At 35.9% G+C, this 12,812-nt stretch overlaps 1 protein-coding gene across 1 annotated transcript; it reads right to left on the reverse strand.

The window, feature by feature from the left end:
* Window positions 1–3,054: 3,054 nt before the first annotated feature.
* Window positions 3,055–8,607, reverse strand: LOC144449816 (stAR-related lipid transfer protein 6-like). Its single transcript, XM_078140389.1, has 6 exons — window positions 8,518–8,607; window positions 6,493–6,542; window positions 5,734–5,860; window positions 5,029–5,149; window positions 4,450–4,543; window positions 3,055–3,202 (listed from the first exon to the last, which is right to left on the reverse strand). The coding sequence occupies exons 1-6, from the start codon at window positions 8,605–8,607 to the stop codon at window positions 3,055–3,057; spliced, it is 630 nt and encodes a 209-aa protein (XP_077996515.1).
* Between the last annotated feature and the right edge of the window lie 4,205 nt (window positions 8,608–12,812).

Raw genomic sequence — 12,812 nt, forward strand, 5'->3', positions numbered from 1 at the left:
GAGTCGGTACTACAAAGCGCCACGAAATATAAACCAATTCAATGAGTTTATAATATAATCTACAATGAACCACATACCTTACACTCATGATCATGCAGGGTCCATGGTAGAAGTCCAAAAGCCGCTGTTGTTATAAATTAAGCCACTTGTACAGTTAATATACCTATAAGTTCAAGTCACTTTTGATATCTCTAGTTCTCATTCTCATTCATCCTTTCAATAAAACAACTCACATTTTGAATAATTATCATGAGTGGTGGTAACACCGACCCTTTGCCTCTAATTTAATAGTATAAAACATGCCAACTAAACTTCATATTACATCCTCAAAGTACCAGATGAAAAACCAACTTAGAAAGTACGCCCCTCAATATGTCACATGATAGGAGACCAGGAAGCCAATTTAGTATATATTTTCATATAGTATTACAAAATGTTTACGTGGAGATTTTAAGGGCATATACTGCAAGAAGATCTATGTTTGGAGATAACTTGTGGTCACCTGCTGTGCAGCTGAAGTATCGTGAGTTGTACATGTGGTGTAGGTGCAGTCAACAAAGCTGTTCTTGCAAAAAACTGTTCTTACGCAATTTGTTTACGTCAATTATTTTCGATCGGTAGCGGGAGGGGAGCAAACAAGGAAGAATTGCAGTGGGAAGTCCTGATTTTGATACAATGGGAGGGGAAAACATGGAATTGTGGGGGAGGGCGCACATTGTGTACGTCAAAATGAATTGTTGATAATATAGTGAAAAGTGCGAACATTTTTTCTGGTGGGGAATGGGTGAATCATACATAATATTGGATGGACAGTGGGCTGGCGGGTAAGTTGAAACCCAGTGGATGGAGAGAGGGTGGGTAGATATCCTTCGCCACCAGTGGGAGGCATATAAGACTAGTCAAACACCGTCCCCACATTTTTTGTTTTGGGGCGATTCTAATAAAAAAAACATCATTTTGAGTCTTAAACAACATATAGTTAACGAAAACCACAATCCGCCCATTGGCTGCATCAGGTGGTGGTATTGGTTCTGGTAGTACTAATGATATTGGTACTGGTAGTACTAATGATAACGACTGGTATTACTAATGATAACCACTGGTAGTACTAATGATAACCACTGGTAGTACTAATGATAACCACTGGTAGTACTAATAATAACGACTGGTAGTACTAATAATAACGACTGGTAGTACTAATAATAACGACTGGTAGTACTAATGATAACGACTGGTAGTACTAATAATAACGACTGGTAGTACTAATGATAACGACTGGTAGTACTAATGATAACGACTGGTAGTACTAATAATAACGACTGGTAGTACTAATGATAACGACTGGTAGTACTAATGATAACGACTGGTAGTACTAATAATAACGACTGGTAGTACTAATGATAACGACTGGTAGTACTAATAATAATGACTGGTAGTACTAATGATAACGACTGGTAGTACTAATGATAACGACTGGTAGTACTAATGATAATGACTGGTAGTACTAATAATAACGACTGGTAGTACTAATAATAACGACTGGTAGTACTAATGATAACGACTGGTAGTACTAATAATAACGACTGGTAGTACTAATAATAACGACTGGTAGTACTAATAATAACGACTGGTAGTACTAATGATAATGACTGGTAGTACTAATGATAACGACTGGTACTAATAATAACGACTGGTAGTACTAATAATAACGACTGGTAGTACTAATAATAACGACTGGTAGTACTAATAATAATGACTGGTAGTACTAATAATTACGACTGGTAGTACTAATGATAATGACTGGTAGTACTAATGATAACGACTGGTACTAATAATAACGACTGGTAGTACTAATGATAACGACTGGTAGTACTAATGATAACCACTGGTAGTACTAATGATAACGACTGGTAGTACTAATGATAACGACTGGTAGTACTAATGATAATGACTGGTAGTACTAATAATAACGACTGGTAGTACTAATAATAACGACTGGTAGTACTAATGATAACGACTGGTAGTACTAATAATAACGACTGGTAGTACTAATGATAACGACTGGTAGTACTAATAATAACGACTGGTAGTACTAATAATAACGACTGGTAGTACTAATAATAACGACTGGTAGTACTAATGATAATGACTGGTAGTACTAATGATAACGACTGGTACTAATAATAACGACTGGTAGTACTAATAATAACGACTGGTAGTACTAATAATAACGACTGGTAGTACTAATAATAATGACTGGTAGTACTAATAATTACGACTGGTAGTACTAATAATAATGACTGGTAGTACTAATGATAACGACTGGTAGTACTAATAATAACGACTGGTAGTACTAATGATAACGACTGGTAGTACTAATAATAACGACTGGTAGTACTAATAATAACGACTGGTAGTACTAATGATAATGACTGGTAGTACTAATGATAACGACTGGTACTAATAATAACGACTGGTAGTACTAATAATAACGACTGGTAGTACTAATAATAACGACTGGTAGTACTAATAATAATGACTGGTAGTACTAATAATTACGACTGGTAGTACTAATGATAATGACTGGTAGTACTAATGATAACGACTGGTACTAATAATAACGACTGGTAGTACTAATAATAACGACTGGTAGTACTAATGATAACCACTGGTAGTACTAATGATAACGACTGGTAGTACTAATAATAACTACTGGTAGTACTAATGATAACCACTGGTAGTACTAATGATAACTACTGGTAGTACTAATGATAACGACTGGTAGTACTAATGATAACCACTGGTAGTACTAATGATAACGACTGGTAGTACTAATGATAACCACTGGTAATACTAATGATAACGACTGGAGTTCGATAAACTCAAACTATGCATTTATTACTAGAAAATACACAATGCGAAATTGTAATGAAAGGTCAATGAAGGGTCAAAGAAATATTGTTAAGTAAATAATTACAGTTATGATAAAGATTTTTCAATATCAGTCTTTGCATTGGTTGTACGTGGAGACATGAAGGCTGACTGCTTGCTGGGTTATTCTTCACCCAGGGCTTTAGCGCCATCCTGTAGGTATGTAGCATACTCTAGTAAGACTGACGGGTATACCTTTTCAGCCAGGGATCTGGGACGTAACTTGGCGTCAAACTGTGTGATGTTCACGACGTCAGATTTATTGGGTTCGCTGTAAAGACACAAAATCGGGTCGTTTTATAAAAACAGGGCTGAATAATTTACTTGTAAACATGCTCTAGATACATCGTGTCGTTGTCGCCATAGCAGCAACAGACCACAGAGACGGGCATAGCAATAACAGTCGATCTAATATACCTATACACATTAACATTCAACGACCGGTATCAACGAATCTCTCTTCCACATAAGGGAGCCTTCAGTGTGTACGGGGGGGGGGGGGGGGGAGGAATCGGGGGATGGGTCACATTTTACAAATCTGTTCTTGGAGGAGGGTCATATTTTGCATTACAATGTTTGGGGGAGGGTCACAATCCGTAGTTTTGTGACCAAATTGAAGATTCAATTATTGTAAATTTGTTTTGTGTGTTTTGAGATGTTAAAGTGAGATGAGTACTTTACATGCAAAAATACAAAAATTAAAATACATATATTGTAAGAAAATTGTTTAATAAAGCGACGCATTTTGTTGAGTGTACCCATCTCACCTTATCACTCACACTGTACGTGAATGTTGTTAAAATATGATGGTGATGGTAGCAGTGATGATGATGATGATGATGATGATGATGATGATGATTTAGTTTTGAATGTCATAGAGAACACTCAAGTAGTACCCAGTGAGTCAGATTAGAGTGACACTGATAATGGCAATACTGAAGTTGAACGTGATAATGATGGCAATGATATCAGGGAGCTTTTACAAGTGACCAGATCAGGCAGAGTGTGCACAACATGTAAAGCACGTTTTAGATACTAACTAGATTGTGTAAGATTATAAGAGAAAGGTAACTAGCCAGTCTTTTACTGTTTGCCACTTTATATGTAGAAATATTGCATTCTAATACAGAGCCAAAATCATTTACTTTGTAAGTATACATATAATGGGAATATTGATTAACGTTCAGTATATGCAATTGTCATGGGTTGGGTCATGTTTTACAAAATGGGACAAAGGGGAGGGTCACGACCTTCTTTCTGTTTGAGAAATAAAAGTGTAAATATTGAATAAAAGATATGTCCTCATTACATACCATAAGATCTGGTTATTTCGTCTGAACATATTTGTTGTGTGTTTTATTTTTTTTGCTGTGTTACATATACACCCATAGGTGGCACGCTGCATGTGTGTGTGTGTGTGTGTGTGTGTGTGTGTGTGTGTGTGTGTGTGTGTGTACCTTTGTGAGTGTCATCAAACAGTTTGGCAATTGTAATTACAACATAGACGGTACTACTTACCCTTCAATTGGTTTGATTATAGAGCCAGATGGGTAGTTGACAGCCCTTACATATTTGTCAACTGAAGGACATTTTTCGTACTCTATACTTTTAACTGAAATACACAAAATATGATATTGGTATTCAGTTGTCACACTGAAAAATAAATGGCCATCGTTGACATCATTACAAATAATCACAGCTTTTATCAATTCTTAAAAAAATATTAAACGTTTTGAGCATAGCGACTTGTTGGAATACGGTAACCGTGCATGCACCCGATTTGAAACATCCGGGTCTGAATAGTATGTACAGCTAAGACTTTTCTGACGCGTTCTGCTTTTATTTGGTTATCCCATAGACAGTCCACCAGTGGAGGGTCTATGCTTATCCGCACAATTTTGGTGTGGTTTACATTACATTAAAACAGAGGCAGTAAGCCTCGTCTTCGATTCGGACAACAAAGTAGATTATGCGTTTAGTGACAACAATTTATAAATGTTTGGAATGAAAAGAAATGATCAGAAAATAAAAGCCGATGCAGTAGGAAAGAATTGACACAAATCTAGAAATAGCAAAACAAGAGGTCAATGCACTTACAATATATCATTGTCATATTCCTATCTGGTATTCTGGATGTACCCAATAGTGTACAAAAATCTCTTGATGATATCAACCCCATCAAGGCTGACGGAGATACCGTATATCTCATTTGTAAATCCTGTAAGTAAATTGAAACATTTCGTAGGGTTTACGTCAGAGGAAACGTGTAGAGTAGATATTGCTCAGACAAATATGTATATATATATATATATATATATATATATATATATATATATATATATATATATATATATATATATATACATATATATATACATATACATATATATATATATATATATATATTATATATATATATATATATATATATATGTGTGTGTGTGTGTGTGTGTGTGTGTGTGTGTGGATGTATGTATGTATGTATGTATGTATGTATGTATGTATGTATGTATACGTGTGTGGTGTCTGTGTGCGTGCGTCCGTCCGCACGTCTGTCCGTCTGTCTGTCTGTCTGTCTGTCTGTCTGTCCCTCTGTCTGTCTGTCCCTCTGTCTGTCTGTGTACGTACGATGTCTGTCTGTCTGTCTGTCTGTCTGTCTGTCTGTCTGTCTGTCTGTCTGTCTGTCTGTCTGTATTTGCGTACGTACTTACATCTCAAATGTGCATGGGCTCATTTCGTGGTATGCATGTACAGACTATATTATACATATTTGATAGGTAGGCATAACACACCAGTACTTACTTCACTAATGTCCATTATCTTCTCGATTTCCTTCATGTTTTTATTCCATTTTAAATGTTGTGGTATATCAGTTAGGAGCATCTCTACTTTTTGGGGGGACGCTGCCACTGTGAAGTCACATCGATATCTGGAAGTTAAAAAACAAGTATCGATTAATATGTAGCATGTCTGAATCCTGTTAATGTGGAAGGGAAATACAATTATCTATTGAAGAGAAGTGATAAGAAATTGAATGCAAATAATAGCATTTGAAATATAGGAATATGAGTTCATGTACTACCTCAACTGATGTAAGACAACGTTAACGTAACCAACAATTAATACTTTCATATAATGAAAATTGTTTAAAAGCCTATGATTAGATATTGTACGTTTCAACTAAATGCCTATTATTAGATATTGTACGTTTCAACTAGATGTCTATTTTATCTTAAGTTAAGTAGTATAGTAATGTATTGAAATCGTGATTTATAGGAGTGCTGATTTAGGTGCGGACCCCAAATCAATTTGATTGGATATATTGTACCATGCTATGTATACATGTACTGCTACATAGATGTGATTACCCACATGGAATTGAATGGGACATTGAGATGCCTTGTAAAGTTTACTGAAATGTAGACTAACATTTTCTTCGTGCACACGATGTGTTGATTAATTTATCTTTAGTTGTCACGTGACATGCATCAAATGTGAATGATGGTGCGATCTGACTTTGCGTTGTTACAAACATATGTAAATTTCCATTGTTGTACTTACATTTGACCTTCCCAATCACGTGACTTCTTATACGACACACGACCTTCTTTCTGTTTGAGAAATAAAAGTGTAAATAGTGAATAAAAGATATGTCCTCATTACATACCATAAGATCTGGTTATTTCGTCTGAACATCTTTGTTGTGTGTTTTATTTTTTTTTGCTGTGTTACATATACACCCATAGGTGGCACGCTGCAGTAGCCACCGATAGTGTTAATTATAACGTAACAAAAGGATTCTCTAATTGCAAGTATTTGTATTAAAGGGGTACAAAGTCGAGGTTGTTTTAGTTACATTTCTTTATGACTAGGGAGACCAGAAAAATCATTTTCACCGAAAATGCAACGTACGACCTCTCTAAAGTAGATGTATACAACATAGCAAACCTGACTTTGAAGAGGCGGAATAGAGGTGACGTAAACAAAATTAGGAGCTTCACATCTCAATAGGCCACTTGTGAAGTGAAGCTCGTAACATTGAAATATTTCCCATAATGCCTTGTCCCAGCGTAGGTCAGCGTACAATAAGCCTAGCCACTTCTAAGTCTAGTTACCACTTTTGGCTCACCAAACAAAGAATTCTAACTATGATTAAATCAATTTCAGCTGCTCTGTTAGTCTAGTTCCAGGCTATACGGTATCGTTACAATTTACACCTCCACTCACTAGTCTAGTTCCAGGCTATACGGTATTGTTACAATTTACGCTTCCACTCAGTAGTCTAGTTCCTATGCTATATGGTATCGTTACAATTTACACCTCCACTCACTAGTCTAGTTCCAGGCTATACGGTATTGTTACAATTTACACTTCCACTCAGTAGTCTAGTTCCTATGCTATATGGTATCGTTACAATTTACAACTCCGCTCACTAGTCTAGTTCCAGGCTACACGGTATCGTTACGATTTACACCTCCACTTACATACATGTACATTGATATGAGGGTACCGGTACTTTTCGAAAGAAATTTTCAAGAAAAAATTGATAATCTATGCAAGGCCATGAGGTAAAAAAAACCTGTGTGTTTCCGATAACTCGACCGACCCTAGTTTAAGCCGCCGACACTAAACATTTTTTAAACATTAAACAAAATGAAGAAGTTCCTTGTCTTTAAACCTGCATGCGCGTCTAGCCTGTTTCCTTTCACGTCTTGTCATGTCTATCCATATTTCATCAAAGTATCACAGAAAGAGTATTCTGATCGGCAATTCGTTTGGTTTTGGGTCGAAGCAATAAAAACAATTAAAAAGGTAAAGATAAAACAAAATAGATTAAATCCTAACCCACCTACCCAATTTTAAGGTCACGTTATCGGAAACACACAATTATTATTTTTTTCGCCGAATATCATAAATTGCATTGGTGTTGGTTCTCTCTTTATAACAAAACATATGCTATCAATAAACCTAGTTTGAATATTTAATTGTATTTAAAAAGGTCATGACCTCCGCATCGAACGATGGGTTAAAGTCCATGTAATCGATTGATGTATGGATATTACTTATGTCAGGTCTACAAGTGAGTTTTCAATGTTAATTGTATTACTGTGAAAGTCAAACTGGTGACTGTCAGACATTGAATGTATCAACTGGGCGACATATATATAGGGAAATTTACATTTATAGACACAATTGCAGCTCTCAGACTATTTGTCTCTAGGTGTATATCATATGTATTATATGGTAGACGACAGTAGATAACGTTAGATTAAACAAACACAGGATCGTAGTCACCTTTTTTTAACGTAACCGGTTTTGATCCCATCATAGCTATTTGTTTAGATTGCATATGGGAATCAAACTCGACTTTCCCTATTACCCTCCCCTGTACGACTTAAAACACAATGTCCGGAGAGTCCGGTCCGGTACCTATATGGCGATATGTAGTCATTGCATTGGACAGCCATTCGCTGGAGCGAGTGACATCAACTTCAATCAGCACAATGTTCCAAGAAAGAAACAAAACACTCAATGAACAGGTTCAACCAATAATAATGACATATCATTCCCAATTGTACAACTTACGGTCGTTTTATGTTCTATCCAGTCCGTGTCGTCATAATATGCCACGACATTCTTGCAGGTTTCATCGGCAATTGCTTGATAGTCTTCCATGACGCTCTCTGTATCAGTTTTGGTAAGTCAAACGACTTTTAACCTCCAATGCCCGTTCTTCTTTTATCGCAGGACAAACTGGCAGCTATCTTGTCTATAATCTTCCTCCACCCAGCAACCTAAAAATTCGCGGATCACCTTTCGATGTCAGACAAAAAATGTAAATGTAACGTAATGAGTCTGCTGTTCCGTAGAGTTTGGCTGTACCATTCCTAACATGTCACTGTTCACGGTGCAGGACAGCAACATGACCATTGCGGAATTTTTGTATTTGTTCATATTTAGAATATATTTGAAGCGTAAACGTGGGACAGGATAGAGCAGAATGTGAGTACACACATTGACATTCGTTAAGTCACACATTAATTAATTTGTAATAGTTGTTTAACATTCGGTGATTTATCATTGAAGGTAAAGATCAACGTTCCGAGGCTAAGCGCCAAATCTACACACATTGGTCTTCAACTTCAAGACCATTTTAGTAAAGATATTGTCGATGAGGGCGTAGTGATATTTAGTGTAGACAGTTGTGACTGCTCTTCGGCGCTAAACTTGTGGCATAAGTACGATGATTGATATATCCCATAATATTGTCTCGTCGATTATTGTTATACTTGGCGATATGAATACTGATATGCAAAAGACGACGGCAGTAGTGTTTATGAGAACATTGCAGCGGCAAATTGTTGTTCAATTAATGATGGTGACAACACGCCGTCAGTCAAGGCACCTGCATGTGTCTAGTGACGTAGTAGGGAACGCAAAGAAAGCCAGCCACTTCTGTCAAATAGCGATTACACCACACACATCTTAATTAATACGTTCACAAAAGTTGGAACGCGAAATAATACGAATAATGTTCATCGATACACAATTGCAACCAAATTGTTTTCTCTGTTGGAACGTAGACATGGTAAGAATCTTTATTGTGTATCCGACATGTCAATATTATGTCTTCCCACTCTGGGTAAAATTTGTGTCAATGTTTACAAGCTTATTACATACTTTCACTGTTTATTATATAGTTTACAAGCTTATTACATACTTTCACTGTTTATTATATAGTTTACAAGCTTATTACATACTTACACTGTTTATTATATAGTTTACAAGCTTATTACATACTTACACTTATTCGACATTCTGGATAATTGTATAAAACCAGAAATGCAATGTGAAGAATATAAATAAACGGCATCATGATAGATATGTACATGTACATTTATTTATCTGGTCTTTAAAATAATGAAAACATTATTTTAATCGCAGAATAAGTTTATAATATGATAGACTCCAACCCCCCCCCCCTCCAAGTATACAAATAGATTAAGTGTGTTTGTAATACTGTAGAAAGTCAACGGTGGTACCTTATCTTGTAGTACCCCTGGACAAAGATGGTGTATCACAGGTGTGGTAAAGAGATAGGGTAAAGTCAACTTTCTGTATATTATTCAAGTTATTACCATAGACTGGCCTTAGGTACAAATGTATAAAAATAAAACAAATGGACACTTGTCTAGAAGAGTTACAGAAAATAAATAAATAAAGAACATGAAAAAACGAAACAAATCAAAATGGTATTAACAGCTATGTCGAACATCATGGTATACTATACATTATCGACTCGGATTTTGAATGCCGAGTGTAAAAAAGTGCATTATTTCTCAAAGTCTGAATATTGGTCACGGGTTCTCACGAGTCTTGTAAACTTATCAAAATGTGGCTGGTTACGGTAATACAATGGAATGAATTTTTGTCTGATGTCTGAATAAAGTGGGCAACAGGGTAAGAAGTGAAATTCATCTTCAATTGATGTTTTAAAGTAATTACAAAATCTTCTGTGTGTGTGTGTGTGTGTGTGTGTGTTAATGTGTCTACCTGATTCAATCCGCAAGTTATGAGCTGAGAGACAGAATCTGCAGAGAACATTACGAAGGTGCGGTTCATCTAAATTTATAAGATAACTTTCAGTAGTAAATACTGACGTAAAAGTACAATATGTCCGGAGTTTTGGGCTTTCATTTATGTCTGTTGACCAGTTCTGGGTATCTATGTCTTTACATCGCTGTTTAAAATAAAGCATTAAGAAATATAGTCTCATCTCCAGCACCTTGGAGTAACCAAACTTCACCAAAACCATAGCTGTACAAGAGGTGTTTAACTGATGATGTGGCCCAACATGGCTGATTATTTTGTGATTTACTGTATTGATAGTCATAGCACTGATACACGTACAGTGAGCCATATTTTACATTGTCATATGCAGCCAATATTTCACGATACGCATGTACATGTACATGTTAACTTCCACTAAGTGACGTCCAGTTTCACCCCTTATAGCAAGATTTGACGTGCAGGTGTTTACTTTTAAGGCGTATCTGCAAAAGCTGTGGTGTACTTTTTCTATATCTTTTGCAGTGTGGAAACCCCATATTTCGCTGCCATAAAGTAAAATTGGTAAAACCTTTGTATCATAAATGGTGAACAAGTCATCCAGTGTTAGATTCCCATAACGGCTAAGGTGTATCTTTAAACTAAAAACACACTTAGGGGCTTGGCTTGTTGTGCTAAAAACCAGGCACCAAATGAAGAGAATACAATTCCAAGATAATTATACATAGATACAACGTCTACCCGAGCCCCATTAAATACCCAGTGCTCATAGCTTTCAGTATCCCACCCCTTCTGAAAACAATAATTTTAGTCTTCGAAATATTTACAGATAGCTTCCAGAGTTTACAGAAGTCAGACAATTTGTTTAGTAAACGGTGCAATCCGATTACACTAGTACTGAAAATACATAGGTCATGACCATAAAGTAAATAGAACAATGTGAACACCTGAATAGATATTTGTTGTAAGACTTTTACCCAAATCATTGACAAAGAAACAAAACAATAGAGGTGAGATTACAGACCCTTGTTGCAATCCAGAACTGCAAGTAAATAACTCAGTCAGTCCTTGGGGTGTTTTAACAGATGCACAAACTTTGCCGTACATTGAGTGTAACGTTTTGAACAGCTTTCCACGCATACCAACCTTGGCAAATTTATAGAATAAGGCATAATGGTTTACCCTGTCAAAAACCTTTTCAAAGTACATACCTTGATTACAATGAGGTTATCAAATCTTCTGTCCCTTTCTGCAAATGAATTTTGTCCCTATATATGACTCCCACCGTGCAGAGCTTCCTCGTTATTACAGACAATTAGGTCGCAGTTTTCACCAGTACTTAAGACTAGAATATTTTAATAGTTTACGTAAAAGGGGATTTTTAATACTGTACACCTTTCATTTCCAAAATGTTTTCATTGGAATATGGATAAAAAGATATAGAGATTTCAACGATTCTACTCACTGAAACTTCTATATCACTTACAATACATGCAAATGTTTTGTGTCTTTTCTTAGGTATGCCATATTAGTTAATATAAGGTGTAAATTGGAATAAATCGAGATACACTCACGACTTTCAATTCCAATGGGTTTCATTTAGGCCTACATGTATGATAAATTCTATTCTAAATGCTCAACAGTTTGTACATTTATAGATGAAATGAAAGCTTCTCATTCGGTGAGGAATATAACAACATAACATAAATTCGAGCAAATCAGGAAACGTCACGAATATTCCAATTAATCTATCATGAGTTCAGTTATATCATTGGTATATTTATGACCCCCTCTCCCTTTTTTATATAAAAGAATGATCAATATATAAAGGCGGGGTTTACTTCACTAAATTGTCTACTGACGACGTCATAGTAATTGTGAAAAGAAAAGCTATGTATGTTTTGACCGTAGAGGGCATATACATGTAACGGCTACGTACGTGGACCAGGTATATGATTGCCATCCATAAAGTGGTAGATAGAATTAGGACCATTCTACCGCTATATTTCAAGGAACTCTTTCCATGTCGATGTCATCTACTCGACATTTTGTTCGTCAAGTAGCCAAAGATATAATCACTAAAAATTGGTCAATTACTTATAAAAAGACATGATAGTATTTGTTTATCAGTGGTCAATATTATCCGTAGGTGGTGGTGTAGTGACAATTTTAACTCTAGGATGAAAGCTTGGTTTTGAATGTCGTCACATTAAAGCTGCTATAGTTTGTAACTGTAGAGCCATTTTTTGTTCAGAGAACCACAATCTATTCACTGGAAATTGTAACAATACCAATAATTAGACATTGAACTG

This window comes from Glandiceps talaboti, chromosome 18 (assembly GCF_964340395.1).
Source record: "Glandiceps talaboti chromosome 18, keGlaTala1.1, whole genome shotgun sequence".
NCBI lineage: Eukaryota > Metazoa > Hemichordata > Enteropneusta > Spengelidae > Glandiceps > Glandiceps talaboti.

What these genes read in the sequence shown, in the direction of transcription:
- LOC144449816 (XM_078140389.1), bottom strand. Translation starts at nt 8,607, where the DNA reads ATGGAAGACTATCAAGCAATTGCCGATGAAACCTGCAAGAATGTCGTG. An exon ending in GGATAGAACATAAAACGACC is followed by an intron (nt 6,543 to 8,517) that starts GTAAGTTGTACA and finishes TTTCTCAAACAG; the next exon opens with AAAGAAGGTCGTGTGTCGTA. An exon ending in CGTGATTGGGAAGGTCAAAT is followed by an intron (nt 5,861 to 6,492) that starts GTAAGTACAACA and finishes TTTAACTTCCAG; the next exon opens with ATATCGATGTGACTTCACAG.